The sequence below is a fragment of the Trachemys scripta genome, chromosome 6 (genome assembly GCF_013100865.1).
Source record: "Trachemys scripta elegans isolate TJP31775 chromosome 6, CAS_Tse_1.0, whole genome shotgun sequence".
In the NCBI taxonomy this organism is placed as follows: Eukaryota; Metazoa; Chordata; order Testudines; family Emydidae; genus Trachemys; species Trachemys scripta.
This window is the reverse complement of record NC_048303.1, coordinates 123,697,275-123,725,186: the sequence shown is the minus strand read 5'-3', so window position 1 is coordinate 123,725,186 and position 27,912 is coordinate 123,697,275. Positions and strand designations below refer to the sequence as shown.

The window sequence follows — 27,912 nt, the reverse complement described above, 5'->3', positions numbered from 1 at the left end:
GACTCTTCGGCTCTGTTTAAGAGCCGGGCTGCCCGAGCGCTACCGGATTCAGGCAGCCCCCGTGCCTCCAGACCCTGCGCCGCCGGAGCAGAGCAGCTGGAACCCGGGAAGGGAAGTGCCCGGCCTGCGGCTCGGGGTCCGGAGACACGGGGGCTGCCCGAAGCCGGTAGCGCTGGCTCGGGCAGCTTGGCTCTTAAACAGAGCCAAAGAGTCAGGGGAGGAGCAGAGCAGCTGGAGCCCGGGAGGGAAAGTGCCCGGCTGGGGGCGCAGGGTCCGGAGGCATAGGGGCTGCCCAAAGCCCGAGCGCTACTGGCTTCACGGGTTTGTCGGGCAGCCTCCAGACCCTGCGCCCCCGGCTGGGCTCTTCCCCTCCCGGGCTCCAGCTGTGCTGGGGAAGCGCCGGCCGGGGGCGCAGGGTCTGGCGGCTGCCCAGCAAACCGTGAAGCTGGTAGTGCTTGGACAGCCTTTTTCGCGTGGCTGGGAGGGAGGAGGGGGAGTTAGGGCGGGGACTTTGGGGGAATGGGCGGGGAATGGGCGGGGTAGGGGCGGGGTAGGGGGCGGGGCCAGGGCCCGTGGAGTGTCCTCTTTTTTATTTTTTAAATATGGTAACCCTACCCCACCCCCACCTTGCAGGATCATGGGTCCAGTGACCGCAGCTGGAGTAGGCTGCCAGCACTAGGACTGCAGTGGCAGGCAGGCAGGTGGACTGCACACCTGAGCTCCGTGCAGCTGAAGTAGGAGACCAGCAGGCACGGGGAAGGGGGTGCAGGGGCCTAGGCTGCAGGGGGCTAGGGGAGGGCGTGCATCCAGTGCATGGGGGACAGATTTTAAGTGAGGGGACTGGTAGCTGTGGGCATTCCCTGGATGTGGGGCAAGATCCTGGGGCACAGTCCCTGGATGGGGAGGTTGATGTTGTGGGGCAGTCCTTGGGAGGGCTGGGTACATGGAGAGGGACTGGATGCTGAAGGGGGAAATCCCTGGGGGGAGGGCATTCTGTCCTGGACGGGGCACCTTGTCTCTGCAGGGCAGGCACATGTGCCAGCCCAGTGTTGGGGGGCAGGGGTCTGGATGCTGGGGTGGACAGTCCCACAGGGGTTTGGTGATGGGGGGCATTCTGGGAGGGGCTGGGGGGCAGTCCCTAGGGAGTGGCGGGGCTGGGTGCATGGGGAACAGTCCCTGGCTGGGGACTGGGTGTATGGCAGGCAGTGTATAGCACCGGGCAGGGCTCCCCATCTTTGCAGGCAGGCTCTGCAGCTGTGCTCTCCAGGTACTCAGCCATGCTGCCAATTCATTTTAACCATTAATGTCTTGACTTATTTTGCTAATTAAAAATGCTCTTGGTAGATGTTTGCCAGTGTTGAAATGAAAGGTACTGTATTGATTTGAATCATATTGCTGTCCTATAACAAATAATAAGCCTTTTTTTTTTTGGTAGCTGTAGCTGTAGATGTATCTTGTGTGGATGTGGCCCACATAACACAATAGTAACTAGGTTGAGAACCGCTGTGTTAGACATTAAGTGCAACAGTCTCTCCACCTAAAATACAAATTAAACTACACTTAGAAAGTTGGGTCTTCTCCTTCACTATGGCAACATAAATGTGATATGACTAGATGAAGAAAACAAACTAGTATTATAGAAAATTACCTGAACAGAAGAGCGTCATCTGCAAGAAATTTCGGTAGGTTAGAATCTCGTAAAGCCCTTATTAATACCACTTCCTCATTCAGATCTGGGTTCTCTCTTTTTAGTGACCTGAATTTTAATAAAAAGCAAACAAGATGTCTCAGTTTCACTCAATCTATTTTTATACCGACTATTATTCAAGGGTACTGTAGGTGAACTTGTGTAAATAACCTCTCATAAAATGACTCCTTAAGAATTCTAGTACAATTCACTTACACTGTCGAGATAAATTTTTGTGTTAACTCAAAAATCCACTTATTATATCCGACCTCCAACTTTTGACTATTCACCATGTTTCTATTATTTATTCCTCAGAATTCAGTAATACCGGAGTCTGGAAACAATGTTAGCCAATCACATCACCAACAGAAATAAGTGTATCCAGAAAGACTACAGCGAGTTCCATGCAAGCTCGTTACTTATCTTCAGGAGGTAACTAATAGGGTTTGGTTTGGGGGTTTGGGGTTTTTTTGGACCTCTAAATGTGTCTTCCTTTTAGAATGTAGAAAAAGTGTAGAGCTTTTGAAATTCATATGTTTAATAAGCCATTTTCAGATATTTCTGATGAAGATAGTCAGAATGTATGCAATAATACATATACTGTCTTATGCTCCCAGGCTACATTGTCCCTATAACCAGGGAATTTTTCTATTTTCATGTATTACACTACTGTATAAATGTATTATGTAAAAATCATGCAGTGATCATCCACATTTCATTTACAATAGTTGTAATTACAGAAGGAATATTTCTTAACACAAACATGATTTAAAACATAAAACTGTTAATATTTCTAAGTATATAAAATTATATTCATACTAATGTTATAGCTCATACAGTACGAGGATACTTACCCAGCCATGACTAATACAGATTTGACTGCTCTCATTCCAAAGTCATAATGATCTTGTTGAGAAAGCTGCTCGCTACAAAGTTTGTACATTTGAGTCATCTTCCTTGCAAGAATTTTACTAGATTCAAATCCTTCAGAATACAGAATCACCTAACGTAAACAAGAGATGGCTACAGTTTTTATTAAATACTGGAAATTTTTATTTCTAGGTACTCAGTGCTGCTCTCACATTGTCTTCAACTGGCACTGAATGTATGCATATTAATATATGTATCAGAGATAGTATAATTTTGCATTAATTTATTTTAACTATAGTTTTTTACAAACACTCTCAGGTATGCAATCTTCTTCTGTCTACAGGAAATAAAGCATTAAATCAATTTACTTTGGGAAAATATTAAGGGCTAGATCTACAAGCCTTGCATTGGTGAGAATTTACTAACAGATCCATTTACTTTAATGGGAATACTTGTGTGAGTAAATACTCACCAGTGCGGGCAAGGGTTACACAGTCTAGCCCTAAAGGATCAAAAGTATGTAATAAGGTATAGCAAATATTTTAAATTATGGACTCATACACCTCTATCCCGATATAACGCGACCCGATATAATACGAATTCGGATGTAACGCGGTAAAGCAGCACTCCAGGGAGGTGGGGGTGCGCACTCCGGCGGATCAAAGCAAGTTCGATATAACGTGGTTTCACCTATAACGTGGTAAGATTTTTTGGCTCCCGAGGACAGCGTTTTATCAGGGTAGCGGTGTATTTCTGAGTGACATCAGACATAATATATTTCATGTCCAAACAGAGTAATGCTGTGCGGGATTAACTAAATGTATTTATGAAGAAACTCCAATTTTCCAGGAAATAGTTTACAAAGAGATCTATGCACAAGCATAACTTCATTAATGGCATATTTGAGAAGACTCCAGGGAGATAGAGAATAGACACTCATGATAATATTGTGGTTCATTACTATTAAACGGTAATATTGCCCTCAAATAAACAATTGCAACATGTTTATTGTATATATTATAGCTTAATAGAATAAGGACAAAAGGGATCATTGGTTTGCACAATGTCAGACTAGATAATCACACAGGCCATATGACATTCCCTATATTTACAGGTACCTCAGCAATCAAGGCATAATTTGGGACCATCATTGCAAAGGGTCTGAAGAGAGCTTTTAGATTGTCAGGTAGCTCTGTTCGTCCAGCATAGCCAGGATTCATTGTGATGAATGCCACACAGGTCATAACCAACTTTATTTCACGTCCCTCAAACATAAATCGAGAGAGCTGTTTAAAAGAAAGTGAAATGTCAATATACTTTATACTAAATTTCTACAAAAAATAAAATCACACATTCTTTTTTAAAAATTAGGGCTTTTTTTTAAAAGACAGATTACAGAGAGTGAATTGTGGTTTGCATTTATAGCTGAGTATGAATACACTTGGATAATGCATTTTTCTTTCTAAGCTTTTGAAAAACCAAATGAAACTACTGGCTTCACACCTGGTTTTAAATGTGAAACAAACAGAAATAAATATGAAATCCTGATGAGCACAGCAGACAGCTTTGTGGCATTGCTGGTTATAAAGCAGGGCTTTTCCACAACAGTTGGCTCTGCTAACAGAGGAAGACACCTCTGAGGTTCCACCATGTCTAGAATTAGGATTTGCTGGTTTAGGATCCTTCAGTATTGGAGACTTTGTTTTCAGTTCAGACGCAAAGGACGGTACCGTCAGTGGGATGTGAGGCTGCTTTTTATTTCCTGAGGGGCTAACGCAGGCTTCTCAGTTCTCACCAAACCAGCAGTTATGGAACCAGAGGGTTTGGCCCCAGAGCCGCCTGAACTAGAAAAGCTTGAGCTGGCTCTGATGCTCCTTGAGCGCTCCTGGGGTGAAGTTGCTGCTGATCATGCACCATGAAGGAGGGTGTTCTTCCCCCAGCTAAGCCAGACACCTCCTATGGGCATCTGAAGTGGGGAATTCAGCAGAGCAAGAGGCACATCTCTGAAATCCTCACCTCTTCCCCTCTGGATCCATCGTAGGATCCATGAGCCCACACTGAGGTGTTGGAACTAATACAAATGAATAAAAGAAACAGCTTCCATACATAAAATAAACAAAGCTAAAATTTCTAACACTAATCTAACCAACTGAAAACGCTGACAGAGGCACTGAGTTTTTTAAGAGGTTGGATCAGTCTGGTGAGATTCCTGGTCCTCTGCTGCTAGGTAAGTGGTGAGCAGGAACATTTTGTGAGATGGAGCCCCGCTCCTGCTCCACTAAGAATTCCAAGACATAGGGGGCACGATGTCTCACTGCTTGTTGCTTTAGAATATGGGGACCTGATTGTCCATCTGAATCAGGACCACCTGTTGCGAAATCAGGTTTCTGAAAGTCTTCAGTGCATAGCAAACCTGACCCTAGGAACTGAAGATCTGCACTCTGTGGAGGAAGGCTGAATAAGAATAAAAGATAAAAGCCATCCCTCAAAAAGGAGATCTGAGATGAGGCAGAGGTGGATCATTTTTATGTTGCTGCTTCCTGGAAAGTGGAGTTATAATGCCATTGGATGTTTTCTGTGTAGGACAGGATCTATGGAGATGTACAGGAAAGTGCTTTGTGATCTCTCTAAATGAAAAGCCCGAGGGGCCAAACCTACAGCCCATTTACCTGGCCTTTGCTTTAACTCTAGGTAGGGAAGTTAAACAGTGAGGACAACCACAAAGACCCCTCACATCCATGATTTCAGCTTCAGGGCTGCAATCCCATCCATGGTCTGCTATGCAGCCCCTACACAGTGGGGTCACAACAATGGATTCAGGTAGATGAAAACTCACAGCCCTCCCCATGCCTCTTCCCCATATTCTCTCCTCTGCAGGTCTGCTGTGGGGGCCACTGTGAAGCTGTGGTCTCTATGCTCTGCCCCACCCCACACATAAAATCATGCTGGGTGCACAGCTCTCGTTTGAGACAGAAGATTTAGCCCTGTAGATACGTAAGATATGTTACTGGCAATTATATCTTTCAACAACAGTTGTGACTAAGTTTCCAAATGTGTAGGCAGACTCCTAGTTTTGGAATCCATCACCAGTGTGAACAATTTCTCTCTCACAATTTTATTAATTTCTTCTGGAATTTCGAAATCTCCATTTACGGAAGGTCACCTCAAGATCTACTCTTTTCTACTGTGAATAAATCCAACTCCCCTAATACTTTTACATAATTCAGAATGGAGCCGGGCATTATCTGAGTTGCTGTGTACAGACCTATCCTTCATTTGGTATGATGACACACAGAGGGACCACAGACTGGAATGTTCAGGAATGGAATTTAAAAGTAAGTAATAATTTATCAGACTCTTTAGAGAGGAGCTTAAAAATGGCAGAAGGCAAGAATGTTTAATATTCTGTGACTAAGAAAGTGTGCATGAAAGAAAAGTACTGACAAACGCTAAATTAGGCAAGAAATTAGATGGACTTGTTTTACAGAATTCAACTGAAATTAATTTGATGGTCTCTAGTGGGCACTGAAATTAAGTGAAAATAGCATAAGTGTTACAGGTCAGAATTAATTAACATCCACAGAGTTGTGCTGGGAAAAGCTTTAGAACAATAATCCACTTTATTAAACACGAAAAAATAAGATTTAACTACATTTTCCTGAAAAATAAGAATCTGAAGAATCTAAAAGTTTAATATCTGAACATTAAATAAAATTAATAATGGAGGACCACTCCTCTTGTCCTATGAGTTGGTGATTTTAATTCAACATCATGAAACATGCCATCACAGACCCAATTCTACAAACAGTGACTATTGAGTCCCTTTTCTCCAGCATGTAATCCCACTGACTTCAATGGGACTACATGCAAGAATAAAGATATGCACTGTGACGTTGCACTCTATATGATTTTATGAAAGTATGTTAATGAGTGAGAATATAATGTAACTGGAATATGCTTCATGCAAAAGGTCTCTTGTAAGGTATCATTACAAAGCTTATAATCTACTGAGTATGGTCATCCTATTTGTATGTATGTATCATTCTTGTATCTGAAACTAGAAATATGAACTATAACTCTGAGGGCCTATTGTAATTATGCAAAGTGTGGGCCATTAATGGTCGTTTGGAATCTTGATGGCTTCCATCAACCAGGACAATTGATTGTAGATGGCTCTGTTTTACTTGTAAGTCTTCCTGTATACCTTTGTGCTGGCAAGTGTGTAATGAAGTCTTACAGTGACATGTGATCATGTCACCTGAACTGGAATCCACCTTTAACCTGCTGCTTTTCCATTTAGAAGGAGGGGTGGGAACCCAGAGAGGGAAAAAGGATTTGTGCAAAGCTATATAAGGGGGTGGAACAGAACAAAAGGGGCTGCAATCATGAGAAATCCCATAGCTACCACCTGTGCTGGAACAAGGGCTGTACCAGGGGAAAGGATTGTGCCCAGACTAGGAAGGCGTCCAGTCTTTGATAGAAGCTTATTGAAACATCTGAGGGTGAGATTTTATCTGTATTCAGTTTTCTTACTCTATTAGGTTTAGACTTGCATGTTTTATTTTATTTTGCTTGCTAATTCACCACTTTGTTCTGTCTGTTATTACTTGGAACCACTTAAATCCTACTTTTTGTATTTAATAATTAAATTTTTTACTTATTAATTAACCCAGAGTATGCATTAATACCTGGGGGGGGGGGCAAACAGCTGTGCATAGCTCTTTATCAGTGTTATAGAGGGTGAACAATTTATGAGTTTACCCTGCATAAGCTTTATACGGGGTAAAACGGATTTATTTGGGGTTTGGACCCCACTGGGAGCTGGGCATCTGGGTGTTGGAGACAGGAACACTTCTTAAGCTGTTTTCAGTTAAGCCTGCAGCTGTTGGGGGACGTGGTTCAGACTTGGGACTGGGTTTGTAGCAGGCAAGTGTGTCTGGTTCAATCTAGGCAGGGCACTGAAGTCCTAAGCTGGCAGAGAAAACAGACTCAGAGGTAGTCAAAGCACATCAGGTGGCAGTCCCAAAGGGGGTTTCTGTGATCCAACCCGTCACATGCACAGTAGCAAGTCTTTGCTGGATCAGGCCCATCCATAGTTGTCATTGTTTAGCACCCTTGCTGGAAATCTCATAATAAAGGATAAGGACTGAATGGATGTGGAGAATAGAGACTCAACTACCATCGAACCCTTACAAGTGACCTCGCTAGGTCAGGGTTATGGCACATTCTTGGAGAAGCTTGCATTGCTGCAGTCCGTGCTATACTTCTACTGTGCTTCAATAAAGGATTTAAGATCTCAGTGTTGTCAGTCTAGATCTCTTCACAAGCATGACATTCATTAAAAATCTCCATAAAACACTACGTGTGTTTTAATATCTAATAAAAAAAGATATTACCTTTGCAGCTTTAGCATTCCTAATAGTTATCAGCTGCTGAGCAATCACAGACAGAACTTCAATATCAATTCGGTTAAATTCATCAAAGCAGCACCATGCTCCAGACTGGGCCAAACCACTGAAGAATCGTCCCATCATCTGAAATCACAGCACAGTCATAGCTTAACACTGCACTGACATGTCTCAAGTTCTTCAAAAGCTATGAAGCTAGTTAGTCCAGTTTGAGAGAAATGGAGAGGAAGAAGAAATGTCACTTTGCGGAAGAAAGAAAAACTGGCTTATTTATACAGCACTGAAGGGCCCCCCATTCTGACTGGAACATGCATCCAGACCACTGACTGAGGCAGGGGTCCTGGGAATAAACAGCATGTTATTCTGTAATTAAAGCTGCATACGCACAAGGCGCAGAATAGAATGTTTATAGTAAAAACCCCAGAATGATTCCAATCAACTTGTAAGCCATATGTTTATGCATACTTGCTTCTGATCAGCTTTATGTTGTAAAGCACTTCAAGATACTTTCATCTTGTGGGATAATTTCAAACTAAAAAAAATAAAATAAAGACAATTAAGGAGCAGAGAGAGAGAGAGAGAGAAAAGAGGCCCTAAAACAGAGGTTCTCAATCCTTTAAATAGAAGAGAAAAAGAAAAATGGGCCTTGGAAGTAGAAATAAATGTCAAGGGAAAACTGACATTAGAGAGTATCTGCACCGGATCTGACCACAGGAGAATTATATACCCATGGGGAAAAAAATAGAATCTCTTAAAAATTTATTTTATTGCCACATGCTGTATATTACAACGCTTTTTTAGAAAAATACCTTTATTACAATTAATAGTATGAAAAAAGTCCAGGTTCTCTAAAAAGATGTCACATGATTTGTGAAATCCAAAACCCTCCCTGAACTCTATTCTACACTGTTTTCTTATAAAATTAGTACGATCCAATCAGCTCAGAATTGAGAAGTTAAATGCTGACATACAAAATTCTCAGTAAAAGTGCCCAGATTTCCCTTTACACTGCTCAGTTGGTACAAGGGAACATGATCTGGCCACTGCTGAGCATTTCCCAGGCAGAAAGGCATTCCAAAGTGGTGTCAAGGCGGTGGAGCCAGCTCCTACACCAGACTAGTCAACCTGGCACAGGGGGCTGGTGAAGGGAGACAGTGGGTGTGATAAGGCAAACGGGTCGGGAGGGGATGGAGTGGACACCCTATGGCAAGTGTCAGCTAGTGAATGGTCCCTTAGGGAACCATAGGCAGCTATCATGTTAGAACAGGTTTATGTCAGGACCAGGGCTGGGGCAGTTTGATACCACCAGACCCTAGAAACTGAATGCATCTTGGCAAAACAGAGAATCTAGCCCAAGATAAGATTTTTAAATGCAGTTCAAAAGGATAGGGAAACTTGTTATTATGGACACATCTTCCCCAAACCTGCCTTTTAAACATCCAAAATGCTTGCGGCCAATGCTTTTCTTCCTGATGGAGAAGGGGAACCTATTTTATATTTATCTATATAGCTCTAATTTCTTAAAAACTTCCCAGACTGCCTCACTCTTTCCTAATGATAATTAAGATGTTTTTGTTAATTTTAACGTGTCTGCAATTTATTTTTTTTTCTTTTCATCACCTTCTCCTCTCCTTTGTCATAGTGCAAAGAGCTAATTCTGTGGTAGGGCAAAATTACAGTGCCATTTCTATGGAGAGATTCTATAAAGGCTGGGCACATTGATCCTATTTATACTGTAGTAGAGCTAAACAAAAGGAAGTTAAGATACATGACTACAAACCCAAGAGCCCTGGATTCTACTCTCAGCTCTACCGTTCATTTCCTATGAGACTGTAGACAAGTAACTTCACAGGGACAAATGGAGCATTGAGTTTTGTCTGTGCAATCCCACTGACTGCATTGAGATTGCTCATATTAATACATTTACTTCTCATACCTTGTAATCCAAACCATCAGAGCAGTTAAACACAACACACTGGATGGCAAGTGCTTTGGCAAGGTCTTTAGTCGTCTCTGTTTTACCAGTTCCAGCAGGTCCAGCAGGAGCTCCACCTAGGTCAAGCTGCAAAGCTCCCATAAGGCAAAGGTAGCAGCGATCCTGATGAGATTCATACAGTATTGTTACATAGGGAAGAGTAGGTATTGGCCAAAGCTTCTGCTACTTTTCACTTTTTCTGATTTGTTTTAAACACTTCCTAAACCTGCTGACATATTTACAAATACTCTATGTATAAGGTGATAGCAAATAGTATGGAACAGATCCTTACTTGGAGCTCCCCATGGAGCTGTGACAATTTACGCCAGCTGAAGATCTGCTCTAATGTATTTAAATCAGCACAAACTGTGCAAAATACACCATTAAAAAGTGTAGCTCAGTATATTAGCATACCGTGCTCTAAATTCGGAAGTCCTCATTCTGGTCAAACTCCCATTGCCCCATGTTATTACATTCCGTATTGCACATGAGCCTGATTTTCCAATATGCCAATTTGGATGGTTCACTGCAGCCAAAAACTCAGTACAAAGCCTGTCCACAAATATGCCTGAATTTTCCACGTAATAGAAAATGCCCAGATGTGTTGAATATTGGCTGAATTAGACAGCTCTGCATAGGTATAGATGAACATCTTGAGTCCTTTCACCAAAGGTGTAACTGGTAATAGTAACAGGCTGTTATCTTCCAGGGCACTTTAGTTTTATTTTGCTGCAAAAAGGTAACACTATGAGGGAGTATAAGCCCCTGTTTTGTACAGTGCTACACGTCAATCCCATACTAAAAGATTTCTAAATACCAACTACCTATCTACGGGTTACTCACTACTACTACTTCTAACGCAACAAACCTCTATCTAAATAATGATAAAGAGTATAAGTAAATACATACAGTCAGTGGGGTTATCACCAATCTTGGACATGCTCCTAGGTATTCATAGCCATAAGTATACTGGGATAAAGCCATCCTAGCAACACAGTTATCCAGATCAAGATCCCAATAATAACGTAGTTGTCTTTGCCATTCAAAATTGTCAACAGTGTCCACCTACAGAGATAATACACAATGCATTTGTGAATAATGTGATTCAAAGCAGTTAGCATTTTGTACAAAAATATCCGTTATTTTGGCATAAACAGTTGCTTTACCTTTTCTGCCACAAGTTCACTGACGATATCTCTTGCATGTACATCAATAGTTATCAACGCTGTTATAATATTTCTGTGTAATTTTGGAAGACTACCACGGACTAATCCAGCCAGTGCATTTAACCTCTATAAATGAATAAATAAAGTGTTAAAGTATTTTCTCACGGCACTGAAAATATCAGAACTTTAAAATAGGTGGTCAGGTCTTCAGCAGGTACAAATTAGCACAGCTCCAGGGTACATCTCTAACTAAGCTGTAAAAGTTTAAGAAATAAAATTACCCATTTCTGGAGATATTGTGGTTATTTAGAATATAGTTGTTTTACATCTGAGGGTCATTAAAATAAAGCTTCCATTCATTTCTTCCCATTTTTGACTGCTTTCAAACGGTTCTCAACACAGATAAGAAAATATATATATAAACTTAGCAGCTCTAAGCCAACTGAAGTATATAAAATCATTTAAGAGACTACAGAAAATCAAACAGCCTGGTGACATGGAAGCTGACTACTGTATTTCCCAAATATCAGCTCCATTGGGGAGCCAAATATTATCAAATGCCAACTTGAAAGTATTGGCACTTAGCATTTGACCACTACACACTGAACCCTCTACCCACTCTGGCTAACCCTCACAGAAAAAGCCCTATGCATAGCTCACCAGAATCAGACTCTGGGCCCCAGTCACACGGCTACAAGACCATTTTGAGCAACGTTGGCAGAGATGAGCACTCACAATTCCCTCAAAGCCATCATTCCATAGAAGCAGGGTATAAATACCCAGCCCCTCAAGCCATCCCTCAGTTCTTCTGCCACCAGAAGCCTTGTTTGGAGATGGGCTCCAAAGCAGAGTTAAGGATGAAGGGTCAGTGAGGCTTGATGGAGGCAATGCAGTTGGAGAACAAGTTACTGTTTGCAAGATTCTCCTTCATGATCTTGCTTCTGTGAAGCTCTATTGCAGGACGCTAGTTAGTACTGACCTCCCCGAGATAGTGGCCTGAGGAACCTGGCAAGTTTAACAGTGACTGCAGCACAGCATTTCTAAAACCAGCATCTGCTCTTGATGTCATGTCGAGCAAACAGTGACTTGTGAACATATGAACAAAATTCCATGCAGCAAGCCCTACCGATTTCAGCTGAAGCCACAATCTCTATACTTGTTCTTAAGACGACTATTCCCCTGGTGGAATACGCCTTAAGGTGGCTCAGGCACGTGAACATCAGTTGGTTCACAACGGGACTGGATACACAGACTTAGCCACTTAGCAGAATTTTACTTTCTTTTTAAAAATTAATTCAAAACTAATTTTCAAGCATGGCAAACAAAACGTTAAATTCATTTGATGCCAAAACCCCACATACAAACTCACATCAACATTTATTTTTTCAAAGTCACTTAAAGCTTGTAAGTGATCATGATCTTCTCCTTCTAAGCACTGAGTCAGATCACGGCACCACATGAGCTGGGAAACAGTCAGGACAACCTGTAGAAAGGAAACATAAAAATACCATCGATACGTCTTAGAGAAGTTGGCAGAGTAGGAACTCAGATACAATAATGATGGGGTCACATAAATAAGCAAGGCCGTGATCCTGCAAGCATGCATGGGCTTAAATTGGACAACTCCTGGGCTTAAGCATATGTTTAGATGTTTGCAGGATCAAGGCCAAAGTAAGTGGATAGGTGTGACATACCAGGGTGCTATGCAGACCAATGGAGGGCTGTGCCATCCCTGCCCTGCAACCTTGGGTGCCTTACAATGCCTTGCTGAAGTAGCTCCCACAAACAACCGTCCGGCATGTAAGCCACACCCTGAGTGTCTGTGTGTAACTAGGGTTATGCTCTGGCTTTTATACTGCAGGGTGGCCCCAACATGCTCCCAGTCCTGGATTTTCCCCAAGGACACTCCAAATATATTAAGTCCATTATTCCTTTAAGGGAAGAAATACACAGCTGCTTATTACTTTAGAGTTGCCCAGACACTTTAACTTAAACACACTGGATTAGCGAAAATAATAAAACAAGTTTATTAACTACAAAGAGATTTTAAGTAAGTAGAAATAAAGAGGCATAAAAATAAAAAATGGTTACAAGAAAATAAAGATAAAACACTTTCTAGTGCCTAATTTAACGAACTGTATTAGATTCAAACAAAGTTTCTCACCACACGCTTCTAGTAGCAATACTGACAAAACTCATGGAGTCAGGACCCCTCCCACAGAGTCCAATGGCTGTTTCCTTTGTCTTCTCAGGCGCAGAGAATGAGGTGGGCAGGGAGACAGAAAAGGGCGTCTTGGGGGTGTTTGCCCCTCCTTTTTATAGTTTTTTAGTCCCTCTTTGAAAATCATTTCCAGTGAGAACCAAGAGACAGGCAGTCTGCTAGAGGAAGGATGTTTCCTGCATGGCTTTTTCACCTGTGCGCGCTTTCCTTATTTTCTCCCTTGATGACTCTGTTTATTGCTTAAACCCAAATTAAGACAAGCATATTCTCCTTTTTCAAGGCAGGTATGTTTGACGAGTTTGGTGCTACGCGACTCTGAACATGGGTTTTTAATGTCATACAGGGAAACTTATAACTTTAGGCATAAAGCTGCCAGACACATTTTACCATGCTATTACTGGTCAGCAAGTTATATGTCTTCAAGTGTGAACACAGGGGTGTATTCTATCACAGTAGGCAAGAAAGATCACACAACAATTAGTGTGGCTTACCTGAGATGGGTGTCCAGCAACAACCCATTCCATTCTCACTCTGGTTTGATAATCAGCAATAGCAGCTTTAGTCAGGCGTCTAAGAGAAGAGAACATGGCTTCTTCTACTTTACTAAGCCAGTCTTCTACATTTCCTCTGGCCTTAAGTCCTTTCCCTAAGCCAACCTACAATCAAAAGCTGTGTTAAGCATGGAGGTACTATTTCCTCTGAGTTTATAGGCTCATACCTTGATACTGTAGGTGTTTTCTAGGATCACTGAGGGCACAGCAAAAAAATACTAAGCCTGATTCACCAGTGTACTACTCCATAGGACAAGAAGCAATGGGTTTAAATTGCAGTAAAGGAGGTTTAGCTTGGACATTAGGAAAAACTTCCTAACTGTCAGGGTGGTTAAGCACTGGAATAAATTGCCTAGGGAGGTTGTGGAATCTCCAGCATTGGAGATTTTTAAGAGCAGGTTGGACAAACCCCTGTCAGGGATGGTCTAGATAATACTTAGTCCTACCATGAGTGCAGGGGACGGGACTAAATGAGCTCTCAAGGTCCCTTCCAGCCCTGTGATTCTATCATTTTTATGCCAGTGTAATGCCACTGAAATCTAAGAAGCTCTAGCCTTATAAACCTGGAGTAATGCAGTGATGGATCTGGCCTATTCTGTATTTTATTCATATATAACAGTTGTGTTTCTAACTTTTTCCTTTCACGTACTGTATATATGGAAAATATATATTTACTGGAAACAGATTAAAAGAGTAATCAAAATATTTACTTACCCTCTCTCCCTCGGGCGACAACATTGCTAAAATATCATTAGTAAAAACCTTTTCTTCTCCCTCAGATGGAGTCATCATGGCAAACTCTAGTTTAGAAATTGAATCAAAGCATTTTCTTAAATGAGGCTGAACTGCTTGAGGATTGCGAGTCTGGGCCAAGATTTCCAGGAGTTCATCGTTTGATAAAAAGTAAAACCTGTTTGATAAACAAAAGAACTTTAGATGCAAAATATTTGACACAAAAATTTTAAAAAAACCAAAACATTCTCATGTTAGCTAAAAATAGTACAATTTGGAAGAATTTTATAGTATAACTAAAGATTCTTGCCTTTTGTATTAGTAGCACACAGTATAACATTAAAACAAATATATGCCTTCTATTGATGTCAATCATCAGATTGCACGGATTGTTTGCAATGACTTTTACTAACCTGGGGAAGATAACTCGCTTGGACTCCAAATAAGCCTCTAGGCATTTTTGAATTTGATCAAGTAGCCCATTGTTATTCTGAAAAGTCTCTAAGAGGCCTATGAAGAGAAAAAAAGATTACTTGAGAAAACAGTGTAGTGAGAATAAAAAAAACCAAAAGAGAAATACTGTGATTAAAAGTGCAAGGAAAAACTCCGCTTTTTATAAGCTATGGCTGAAACCCTCTCACCAGATAAAACTAAATATTGTTACGTTTTAATAATTTCAATGCACATTTTAGGGCTTGCAAAGAATTCACCTATGAAACCGGGGCACATATTCAATTACTGCTTCACCCGCTGAACTCATTTCAATTTAATGCTACATGGGCAAAACTCCTATCCCTCACATGAAGCCTGAGTAAACAAACAAAGGATCCTGCCTCAGGGTTATAGGTGAAAGAACTCATCCTTCACAACACAGTCAGGGCACTTGACAGCCACCCAGCTGTTCCTTGGCCTCTACTCCAACCACTGGGCTGTAATAGTGGCTATGAGCTACCCAGGCACAGGGATGTGCGCCATTTTATGGCTCCAGTGCGCCTTGCCCTCCTCTATCCTTCTGTGCCACCCTGGAAAAAGCCAAGATCGAGCAGTACTCAGTGGTGAATACGAGAGATCCCCTGCCTGTGGCTTGCATGCCTTGTGCAGGAAAATATTTCATAAAATCCAGCAAGTATCCATTTTGTTTCTTAAAATATTGTACATTCTGTAGACTATGAAAAATGTCAATAGACAGAAAGTGATTCAAACAACCAAAGAAGTCTAAAAACCAGTAAAAAGGTCCTAACATTCTACAAACAAAAGTGGATTCAGCAGCAGAAAGCTAAATCTTTTGGCTGCTGCAAATTTTACTGTAATCCAAAATGAACTCTCCTACCCTGGCAAATGAAAGAGTTAGTGTCCGGTGCCACTTAGTACCTGGATCTTAATGCTTAACATGGAAAACCTTGAGTCTGATTTTCCATTGCCCTGCACCTTCTGAAGTCATTGACACCATTCAAAGTGAGTTTTAAATAGTTTATAATCAGAATGGTAATGATTTCTCCCACTGTGCACTTCACTCCTGTGTGCATTTGCAGGCTCAAGCCCTTAAGGAAGAGTTTACAAGTCAGGTTAGTGAAGTAGGGGAGAGATGGAAAGATGAGTGTAACGGGGTGGCTTGCGACAAGGATCGCCTGGTTCCGCTATAAAGCGCAACAGGAAGCTGAGTGGAGGATGCTCAGAGAGATCAGAGGCTGCTGGGAGTCACCAGGCTCTAACAGAAAGACTTGGGACTCACAGTGTGTTTACACTTAAAATGCTACAGTGGCACAGCTGGACCGCTGCAGCTGTGCTGTTGTAATGCTTCAGGGTAGACACTACCTATGCCAATGGGTGTAGGCAATCCACCTCCCCAAGAAGCAGTAGCTAGATTGACAGAGGACAGTGCTATCTACACTGGGGGTTAGGTCGGCTTAACTACACCGCTCATGGGTGTGGATTTTTCACACCCCTGAGCAACGTAGTTAAGCCGACTTAATTGTCTAGTGTTGATCATGCCTGAGACTACAGGCAGGAAAGGCCTGGGAGGACCCTGATGATTGGTTACATGCATGGATTTGAACTGGTTTGTGGATAAAACAAGGAGGGTAGTACTGGATACAAGAGTAAGAAAAGGCTCCAGCCAGGTACGATTGAAAGTGGCCTGCCAAAGCAGAGAAGAACTGCGAAGAAAAGACTTGGGGGAGAGAGAAGCCTCCAGACTGATTTTTTGCTTTCTGCTTTATATCAATAAACTAGACATGGGGCATGGCTACATTGGCGAGTTAGAGCGCATTAAAGCAGCCCCGTGCGTTCTAACTCACGACGCGTCCACACTGGCAAGGCACGTAGAGTGCTCTGACTCCACGGCTACAGCGCTCCTGGTAATCCACCTCGGCGAGAAGCATAACGTTTGATGCGCCCCCGCTGGAGCACCACGGTGCCAGTGTGAACGCTCTGGTCTATTAATGCGCTCTGATCGGCCGCCAGAAGTGTCCCACAATGCCTGTTCTAGCCACTCTGGTCATCACTTTGAACTCTACTGCCCTGCCCTCTGGTGACCAACTGTCAGACCTGCCCTTTACATTCTCTGGGAATTTTGAAAATCCCCTTCCTGTTTGCTCAGCCAGGTGTGGAGTGCTCTCAGCGCATCTTTCCAGGTGACCATGCCTCCACCCGCCAGGCGATCCCCAGTATGGCGCAGTGGCGAGGTGCTGGACCTCATCAGTGTTTGGGGGGAGGAAGCTGCGCTCCAGCCGTAGGAATTACGATACCTTTGGGCAGATATCAAGGGACATGATGGAAAGGGGCGCACTGCAGTGCAGGGTTAAAGTGAAGGAGCTGCGGAATGCCTACCGCAAAGCCTGCGAGGCAAACAGGCACTCCAGTGCTGCCCCCACGACCTGCCGTTTCTACAAAGAGCTGGATTCAATACTGGGGGGCGACCCCACCTCCACTCCGAGTACCACCATGGATACTTCAGAGCCCAGTTCAACAAGGCAGGAGGAGGAGGAGGAAAGCGGGAGCGAGGGTGCTGAGAAGAAGGAAGACACCCCGGCATCTCTAGATGCATGCAGCCAGGAGCTGTTCTCAAGCCAGGAGGAAGGTAGCCAGTCGCAGCGGCCGGTGCTTGGGGAAGGACAAACACCAGAGGACGTGCCCAGTAAGCGGTTTCTATTTTGGGAAGGAAGTTATTCGGTGCGGGCTCTTGGGGCGAGCAGGGTTAGGTCTGCATGCATGGACAATTTTCGCTCTCCGAAGGCTGGTTTAACTCAAAGTGCTCTACATCTGCAAGTGTAGCCAAGCCCTTGGATGCAGGAGCATTATTGGACAAAAAAGCCTGTATGGAGTTTATTTAAGGAGCCCTCTGAAAGGGGAAACTGAGGCAATGGGCTGTGTGCAGAGCTTTCTTGAAGCCATCAGGGTGTGGTTGGGAGGTGGAAAGGCCACAGTGAGGGAAACTGATTGATAGAAAGACACAAAATATAGGGGAAGAGGTAGAGAACATAATATAGAGAACGGCTGCAAGGAGAGAAAGTAAAAAGGAGACAGGATACTGAAAACAATAATGGAAGATATATATTATGAGTGGGAAGAGAAGAGAAAGCAGAGTGAAAGTAGGGAGAGAATGCATAAAGAGAGCAAATGAGCTATAGCAAGTCACATTTTGAATATATATTAAACAGAAAGTTGATTGACAACATATTGCAATTAAATGCAGTACACAGTAAACAGGACACAACTGTCTAATTCCTTTACGCTGCAGGGGGAGTGGCCTTGGGGAGGAGCAGTACAGGTATTTTTCATCCTACTAACAGACACAAGCGTTAGGCTAGCAAGTGCTGAATAAGGATTAACATCACCCACAATGGCTTATACATTGATTGGGATAATACACCATTATTTTATACCAGGCTGAGTAGCAGCACGAAGAGCATTTGGCAGACGATTAACTTTTCTCATTATTTCCTTCCAGGACTTATCCACCTGTAAGAACATCTTTGCCTCTCCAGGTAGCTGCCTCTGTATATCAGGAGCACTAAAAATACTTTCTAAGTAAAGCCAATTTCTCTGACATGTCAACCACTCTTCCTAAAAAAAAAAAGGAAAACTTGAGCAATTAGTCCCCATCCTTACAAAGGAGAATTATTGAAATACAGTCTGAATTTTCAAATTAGGAAGCAGAAGAAAATCCACAAATATTAAACATGAATCCTCCATAAGATTTCAGATATCCACCCTTAGCCTGTCAAAACTTCAATACTCATGACACAATTTTAGCCCTTTGGCTCAACTATCAGACATATGATGAGACAATGTGCACTTTGCCCCCCATCCTCCAAAGATCTCCTAAGATCATTTTCTACATGGCAAATTGTATGGTCACGAAGAACGTACGTTTCCAATACACTCACCAAGTAAACTCTATTTGATAACATGCTAGGCTGCTTTGAAAAATCTGGCAAATTTTCTTGAACATTTGTCAGATTCTCTCTTAAATTGTGATTTATTTTTTTAAAAAGGGAGAAAATAAAGGATATAATATATGCTGCTTGGGAAGAACCTTTATTTTATGACATGTGACAGGCTGCAAGAGACTGACTTGGCCACCAGGAAACAAAGGGTTAACTGCAGGTCTGCTGCCTTCTTCCCTTGCATGAAGATTAACAGGATGATGCTGGATATTGCAGGCCAATCAGATTCTCCAGCAGCACAAAGATGTCATACTATGAGGTGGTATCTCCACAAGGCTTTTTTGCCCCAAACTTCCTACTGTGGTAGCAACATTAGAAGCGTTGGTGTAAGCAGAGCTCCAGGCTGCCAGCATTTTCAGCACCGTGTCCCCTAATCCTGCTCAGAGTAGGTCTACAGAGCACCGGCAGCTATTGGTGCGATCAGTGGAGTTGCAATGGTGGTAGCAACAGTGAGAAATTATAGAGAAATAAGCCTCAGGCTCTGTTCATTGTTACCCTACAGCCTCTCTGCACCAGCTAGGCCGGCACAAAGGGGACACAGGATAGGCACAATCCCGCTTCCAGGTGATACTGGCCCCTGGGGATATATCTGCGCTGCAGTTAGACCCCGTGGCTGGCCCGTGCAAGCTGACTTGGGATCGCAGGGCTCGGGCTAAGGGGCTGTTGAATTGCAGTGTAGACATTCAGGCTCAGGCTGCAGCCCAAGCTCTGGGACCCTGCTACCTCTCCCGTACCTGAGCATGCTTAGGACCTCTTGTTTTCTCCTGTTGCAAAAAACTCCCCCAGCTCTGACCAGTGCTGTGTGAGCCCCTCCCAGTGCTACGTCTGCAGAGGAAGAGAGCTGGTTGTGTTGCTTCTCTTTCTAATATTCATGTTTTACTGTTGCTAATTTTAAAATCACACATTCACATTTTCCTTTAGTTTCAATATTTTGAATAATTTTCCAATCATTTATACTACGGGCATTTCAATTTAGGTCCATATGCTTCAAGTATTATTTAGGCCAACGGGGCCTTGTATATTGATCCTCAATTGATCATCTGCAGTATTTCAGTGCAGAACCCTTCCTCTACCCATGACATTAGCCCTGTCCACCCCACAGCTGATGAACTGGCCACTATTTTCCCTCAATTACATGTACCCAACCCAGAATCGCTCCCAGTTATCACACTTTCTGGCAAGAAGTGCCTCATGTCAAGAACTCAAAGCTGACCTTGTCATCCCCACTCCAGCAGCAAGGCACCAGCTACCCCACTTTGCAAGGGGCTTGGACCTACCCACCACCCACACCAAGACCTGGAGAGATCTGATACCACTACTACTGAATGCTCTTACTATGCACCCTAGCTTCTCTCTGCTTGCGGCCAACACACACTTCCAATTTGCAGAAGCCATTCACTTGCCAGTTAGATAGCATTCCCAGGGTGAAAGTTAAACAAATATAAGCTTGTTATTTGGACTGTGTAAGTCACTGGCACATTCTGAATGATGGTCTTCCCAACAAATATAAGATCAATGGGGACTTTGAGACATCACCTTGTAAAATTAGGTTAAAAAAAAAAAGATCTCCTTTCAAGCAATTTCAACATATTCGGTATTTTAAAATAAACTAGAACTCCGCCACTTTGTCCTTTATTTGAGACTCAAGCTAAGTCCTAAGAAGCTGTTTTGTTGTTTGCTACTCACCAATGTTTGACTGAATAAGGAGAGCTGCTTTTGCCATTCATCAACACGTGCTTTCAGAGGGCCCACATATCGTGAGGAGGCTATAGTTGCTACATTAATAGTGCTGTCATCAAGAAGAACCTTAAATAAGAAGTACACAGTCTGTCAGTTACTGTCTGGGGACCTGATTCTCCACTAGCAATGATCAAAATAAAATGGATGAAGGTATGTTATTTCAAATGGTTTGTTGCCTAAAGTTTTAGTTGAATCAAACTTTGGCTGAAGTGTATGCTATAATTTCATAACATATTTTCCAAATCACAGAAATTAGGCCCTGATCCTGCCAATGGCTCTGCACAGATCATAGAATCATAGAATATCAGGGTTGGAAGGGACCTCAGGAGATCACCTAGTCCAACCCCCAACAGACCCAAGCGCCTGCAAAAAGGGTACACCGTTGCAGGAGAGGGGTTCTAGATAGGTTTTAGGCAGTCATCCAGCTGATATTAGTTCTTCTAGTTCTAATGTTTGATATTAACCAAAGTATCTATAATTTATTAAGATAATTACATATGTAATAGATACTGCAATTGTTAACTTTGGAGAAAAAACGGTTACTCACCTTTGTAACTGTTGTTCTTCGAGATGTGTTGCTTATATCCATTCCAATTAGGTGCGCGCGCGCCGCATGCACGATCATTGGAGAATTTTCTACCCTAGCAACACCCGGTGGGTCGGCTGTGGGGAGCCCCCTGGAGTGGCGCCTTCATGGTGCTGGATATATACCCCAGCCGACCCAGCGCCCCCTCAGTTCCTTCTTGCCGGCTACTCCGACAGTGGGGAAGGGGGGTGGGTTTGGAATCGATATGAGCAACACATCTCGAAGAACAACAGTTACAAAGGTGAGTAACCGTTTTTTCTTCTTCGAGTGCTTGCTCATATCGATTCCAATTAGGTGACTCCCAAGCCTTACCTAGGCTCCTAGGTGGAGCAATTGCAGGTCGGGGTGACAGAGTCGGCCGTGGTCCTGAGAGATCAGGTCTGGGCACAAGGGAAGCGTGATCGGAGTCTGTACCGACAGCTCCAGGAGCGTGGTGTACCAGTGCTGTCTTGGCCAAGCTGGAGCGACTAGAATCATACGTGTCTTGTCTCTGCGTAGCTTGAGCAGTACCCTGTGGACCAGTGGAAATGGAGGGAAAGCGTAGAACAGCTGGTCCTTCCACGGTAGCAGGAAAGCGTCTGACAGGGAGCCCGGAGATCGCCCCTGGAGGGAGCAGAACACGTGGCACTTCCTGTTGGCGCGTGAGGCGAATAGGTCGATCTGGGGAAATCCCCACCTCCAGAAGATGGAGTGGATGATATCTAGGCGAATTGACCACTCGTGCGTTTGGAAGGACCTGCTGAGACGGTCCGCTAGAGTGTTCTGGACTCCAGGGAGGAACGATGCTATGAGATGTATCGAGTGGGCGATGCAAAATTCCCACAGGCGAATGGCCTCCTGGCATAGGAGGGACGATCGGGCTCCCCCTTGCTTGCTGATGTAGAACATGGCCATTGTGTTGTCTGTGAGGACTGCCACGCAACGGCCATGTAGGAGACCGTGAAACGCCTGACAGGCTAGGCGCACTGCCATCAGCTCTCGAACATTGATGTGCAGAGCTAGTTCGGATGCAGTCCACAGACCCTGCGTTTGGTGCTCCCCGAGGTGAGCGCCCCAACCGAGAGATAATGCGTCCATGACCAGGTACAGGGAGGGTTGTGGGGTGTGAAACAGCACTCCTTCGCACACCGACTTGTGGTTCAGCCACCAGTTGAGAGAGATCAAGACCGAATTCGGAACCATGACCACCATGTTCAGGCTGTCCCAACAAGGACGGTACACCGATGACACCCAGGCCTGAAGCAGGCGGAGCCGAAGTCTGGCATGCCTGGTTATGTAAGTGCAAGAAGCCATGTGTCCGAACAGGCCGAGGCACTTCCTTATCATGGAAGTCGGGAAGCCCTGGAGGCTGCAGATGATGTTTGCGATGGTCTGAAACCGAGGGTCTGGCAGAAGAGCGCGGGCAAGTCTGAAGTTTAAGACTGCCGCGATAAACTATTCTCTGGGTTGGCTCCAGAGTAGACTTTTCTTTGTTGAGTAAGATGCGCAACTTGTGGAATGTTTGTAGTGTGATTTGGACGTAGGATTGAAGCTGCTCCCTGGTGTGGCCGCGCACCAGCCAATCGTCTAGATACGGGAACACCTGTATCCTTTGTCGACGAAGGTATGCTGCCACGATGGCCATACATTTGGTGAACACTCTCGGAGCCGTGGACAAGCCGAAGGGAAGGACGGCAAATTGGTAGTGTACGTTGTTTACTACAAATCGAAGGAAGCGCCTGTGCGGAGGGTAGATTGCTATATGCAAATATGCGTCCTTCATGTCGAGGGCGGCGTACCGGTCTCCAGGATCCAGGGAAGGGATAATGGTCCCCAATGAGACCATGCGGAACTTCAACTTTACCATGAATTTGTTGAGTCCGCGTAAATCTAAAATGGGTCGAAGACCCCCTTTTGTCTTGGGGATCAGGAAGTAGCGGGAGTAAAACCCCCTGCCCCTTAACTCTGATGGAACCTCCTCTATCGCCCCCATAGAAAGGAGCGTAAAAACCTCCTGTGTAAGGAGTTGCTCGTGAGAAGGGTCCCTGAAGAGGGACAGGGAGGGAGGGTAGAAGGGGGGGGGACGAAGAAAACTGGAGAGCGTATCCCCCTTCCACCGTGCGAAGAACCCAACGGTCCGAGGTTATAAGGGACCAAGCACGGTGGAAATGGGAGAGGCGATCCTGAAATAAAGGGAATGGATCCTGAGTGGTGGCTAGTATGCCGTCCTCGAGCGCACCTTCAAAAATTTTGTCTAGGCCCTGAAGGTGGTCTAGGAGGGCCTTGGTTCTGACTGGGTTGGGGGCCGGTCGACCTCCTTCTACCACCTCGTCCACGCCTTCTGGGGAAGTCCTGTCTTGGACGAGGAGGAGGAGGGTAGAACCTCTGGGGCTGGAGGCTAAAGGGCCTGCGCTGGGGTCCTGGGACATGCATCCCCAGGGAGCGCATGATGGTTCTAGAGTCTTTTAGGCTCTGCAACCGGGAGTCCGTCTTGTCCAAGAACAGTCCCTGACCATGAAATGGCAGATCCTGTAGGGTCTGTTGCAGTTCTGGCGGCAAACCAGATACCTGGAGCCAGAAAATGCGTCTCATGGCTATACCTGACACCAGTGTTCTAGCGGCAGAGTCTGCTGTCTAGTGACCTTTTTACCTTCGTCTACTAGGGCCCCAAACTCCTCTCTCGAGTCCTGCGGGACCAACTCCTTAAATTTACCCATGGAGTTCCATGAGTTGTAATCGTAGCGGCTCAAGAGCGCCTGTTGGTTTGCGGCTATGAGCTGCAGAGCCCCTGCTGAGTAGATCTTGCTTCCAAACAAATCGAACCGCTTGGCGTCCTTCGATTTGGGCGCTGCCGCCTGTTGACCATGGCACTCTCTTGCGTTCACTGAGGAGACCACTAGTGAACACGGCTGAGGGTGGGTGTAGAGATACTCATGGTCTTTAGAGGGGACAAAGTATTTCCTCTCTGCCCCTCTGGCAGTGGGTGGGATGGAGGCAGGGGTTTCCCATATGGTGTTGGCGTTAGCCTGGATCGTGCGAATGATGGGCAACGCCACCCGGGATGGGGCATCAACAGAGAGGATGCTCACCACCGGGTCCTCCACTTCCACAATCTCCTCTGCCTGTAGATCCATGTTCCGTGCCACCCTACGTAACAGGTCTTGGTGGACACGGAGGTCTATCGGGGGTGGGCCCGAGGTTGTCGTGCCCGCCACCGCCTCATCTGGGGAAGATGAGGAAGATGCCTCAGGGGGTAAAGGATCCAGAGGTGGGTCTGAGTCCGAGGGTCCCTCATGTCCAGGATCCCCTGTACCGGGGTCTGGGGCCTGCGTGGGCATTGGCACAGGAGCCTCAGTACCCTCTGGGGGAGGACGGGTAATGGTGGCCTCCGGTACCCTGGGCTCTGAGTGTGCCGAGCGAGAGGCCGCTGGTGGAACCCCTTGTGCCTGGTGATATGCCCATGGGGTCCAGAAAGACCAATGTGCAGGGTCCTGTCTAGGGTCCTCTGCCCCATCCTGCCAATGGCCCAGGTCGTCCGCTGCCTGACCCTGAGCAGGATAGCTGAGTGGGAGGCACCTTCAGAAGAGCGAGACGCAGATCTTGAGGGCCAGGGCGATGCCGAGCATGATTGCCCTGGTTCCTCCTGGAACGGTGCCAAACGGTGCCGGTCCACGGGACAGCAGTCTCTGCGCGGTGCCGGGGAGCGGAACCGGGAGCGAGAACGGTGCTGATGGCCGGTACCGGGATCCAGATCTGGATTGTGAAGAAGACCGTCTGTAGAATCGGTGTCGGGAGCGGCCTCTCGAACGGGATCAGCGCTCATACTGGTGCTGGGAACTGCATCGGGACTCTGAGCGGTACCGATGCTCGGGTCGGTGCCGAAAGGTGGACCGGTGCCGGGAGGAAGAGCTGGGCCGTGAGTACGACCGGCGCCGTGATGAAGACCGGTGCCAGGACTGCGAGTGGCGTCGGGACCTGCTCCTAGATCGGGAGCGGTGCCGAGAATCCACACTCAGAGATGGAGGGCGTAGCAGGGCAGGCTTGCCCCTGGATTGCACTGTGCGGAGCGGATGCGGTGCCGCGGTCTGAGACGGTGCCCGTTCCGTGAGGGCAATGAGGTCTCTCACTATCGCAAACGTCTCCGGCGTAGACAGGAGATACGGCTCAAAAACGGAACCGGGCAGGGAGCCAGTCCGCACCGGACTCAATGGCCCTACTACCGGTGTCGGAGTCAATGGTGTCGATGACGGCGCCTGTAACCTCGGACGTTCCGATGCCGGATGCGACTCCGCAGCCACTGTGGGGGGCGCCGGTGCCTGCTGGTGCGTGGCAGTCTCCTGTGTTTTACAGGGTCTCTTGTGACCCGGAGACAGGGAACGGCGCCGAGGGGCTTGTGGTGGACGCATTGCCGATGGAGGACGGTGCCGTGGGGTCTTATCCGCATCTCCTCGAGGTGCAGTACCCAAGGCTGTCGCTGGGGCGCTGCGCACCGAGGCGTTTGATGCCGGAGCTTGGCGTGCCGAAGGAGGATCTGGGCTAAGTGCCGCCTCCATAAGGAGCTGTTTAAGACGAAAGTCCCGCTCCTTTTTGGTCCTGGGCCGAAAAGCCTTGCAGATCCTGCACTTATCGGTCTGGTGAGACTCCCCTAAACACCTTAGACAAGAATCGTGGGGGTCTTCCGTTGGCATAGGCTTAGCGCAGGTCGTGCATGGTTTAAAGCCAGGAGCCTTAGGCGTGAGCCCGGCTGCACGCCGGGGGGAAAGAGGGAGATAAAAACCCCCTTACCCCCGCTAACTACTTATAACTACTCTGTAACAGCTATTAAACTACTAAGCTATACTAAATCTATAACTAAAAACTAACTACAACAATAACTAACAAGGAAAGCTAGGGAGAGCGGAGGACAGCTATGCCACGCTCCACAGTTCCAACGACCGTCACGGGCGGTAAGAAGGAACTGAGGGGGCGGTGGGTCGGCTGGGGTATATATCCAGTGCCATGAAGGCGCCACTCCAGGGGGCTCCCCAGCCGACCCACCGGGTGTTGCTAGGGTAGAAAATTCTCTGACGATCGTGCACACAGCGCGCGCACACCTAACTGGAATCGATATGAGCAAGCACTCGAAGAAGAACTGAATGTTTATGAAAAATTACAAACTCTCTTGAGAAAAGATTTTGTTATTAAATGGATAAGCAAAAAAAATGTGAATTTATATTTTGTTTATACATTGTTTAAAATAATATAAAATGTTCCATCAACATAGATCATTACCAGGTCATTGCCAGAATTTTATAAATGTAACCTGCCACTGCTAGTTTCATCTGAATTTTTGCTAGTTTCACTTGAACTTTTCTCAGCTGTCTATTAAGTACAAGCAGTGACTTACCTGAATGTCATCTGTACCACCAAGGATAAAAACATCTTTAGAATCACGATGAGGAAGAACAATGAATTCAGTTGTTTTCCAAGAATCCTCCACCTGGTTGAGAAAATTATAAACCTTGTAAATCTACTTACAATACTAAAACATTTAGGTTTTACAAAGTAAAGTGTAGAAAGTCTAATTCCAAATAATGAAAAAACTGCCCTTTCACCTAAAAAAAACCCAACAACAACGAGGAGTCCAGTGGCATCTTAAAGACTAACAGATTTATTTGGGCATAAGCTTTCATGGGTAAAACACCCAATTCTTCAGATGCATGGGGCTAAACAGACACTGTCAAATGATTGTTTTACTTTGTGGTGTTTGTTCTCTCTTCTCAGAAGAAAAAGGGAAAAAATCTCTGCTGACTTTGTCCTTTTCCATTTAACAAGCATCAACCTTTTTCTTATTTTGCATAAAACTATAATAAACAAAGCATGGTTTTTGTCTGTTTACAATAATGTCAACTTGCCTAGAGACTCTTCAAGCCAAAACATGACTTCAGCACAGACTTGCTGACATCAAGGGGTATGTGCTACTGGAGAGGCAGCCGAAAAGGCACAGAACGTTCTGTGGGCCCAACATTCTCTGCCAAGGACAGTTCTGTGGGCAGTGCACCTGCAGCATCAGTCTCTGCCTTTGTAAGCCCCCAAGAACATGCTCCTTGGAAGGGCAGAGGTCTATTATGACAGAATGTATTTCTGCTTTATATTTCGCTCAAATATAAAAATTCTACTTACCATTAATGTGGTACTTATATACCGTGTATATACTTATATAAGTACTTATATACTTATATATTGAGAGACACATTCTTTCTTAGTCATCCGTAAAAAGGTCGTTTTCAGCACATTGTCAAAAACAAAGACAAACGTTTGTTTGTAAAAGTTACCTTTTTGAGAATGGTCTCTAAGGAAGCTTCTCCAGAAGCTTGTCCAGAAACATCCTGAATTTCTTGAGAAAATTCAAAAGCACTGAGCTCAACCAGTCGAGCCAAAGATAATGGGTATTCCACATCCACCAGTGGTGCATTAACTATTTGCTCCAAAACTGCCCAGTGCCTGGGTTTCAAAAAGGGGTTTCTTAGGTCTGTGATAACTGGAAGCTGGAAAAATAAAACAAACAAT

General features: G+C 45.0%; 1 protein-coding gene across 1 annotated transcript in view; it reads right to left on the bottom strand.

Moving 5' to 3' along the window:
- The window catches only part of DNAH6 (dynein axonemal heavy chain 6), a 190,541-nt gene that overhangs the window by 127,529 nt on the left and 35,100 nt on the right, over positions 1-27,912 (bottom strand). The window contains exons 19-33 of the mRNA XM_034774925.1: positions 27,678-27,890; positions 26,750-26,842; positions 20,745-20,864; positions 18,495-18,675; positions 15,024-15,120; positions 14,593-14,788; positions 13,819-13,983; positions 12,476-12,589; positions 11,107-11,232; positions 10,850-11,005; positions 9,902-10,063; positions 7,954-8,091; positions 3,676-3,843; positions 2,542-2,690; positions 1,649-1,756 (exon numbers count right to left, since the gene is read on the bottom strand). Coding sequence (XP_034630816.1) covers positions 1,649-1,756; positions 2,542-2,690; positions 3,676-3,843; positions 7,954-8,091; positions 9,902-10,063; positions 10,850-11,005; positions 11,107-11,232; positions 12,476-12,589; positions 13,819-13,983; positions 14,593-14,788; positions 15,024-15,120; positions 18,495-18,675; positions 20,745-20,864; positions 26,750-26,842; positions 27,678-27,890 — 2,186 coding nt within the window. The remainder of the gene's footprint in view (positions 1-1,648; positions 1,757-2,541; positions 2,691-3,675; positions 3,844-7,953; positions 8,092-9,901; positions 10,064-10,849; positions 11,006-11,106; positions 11,233-12,475; positions 12,590-13,818; positions 13,984-14,592; positions 14,789-15,023; positions 15,121-18,494; positions 18,676-20,744; positions 20,865-26,749; positions 26,843-27,677; positions 27,891-27,912) is intronic.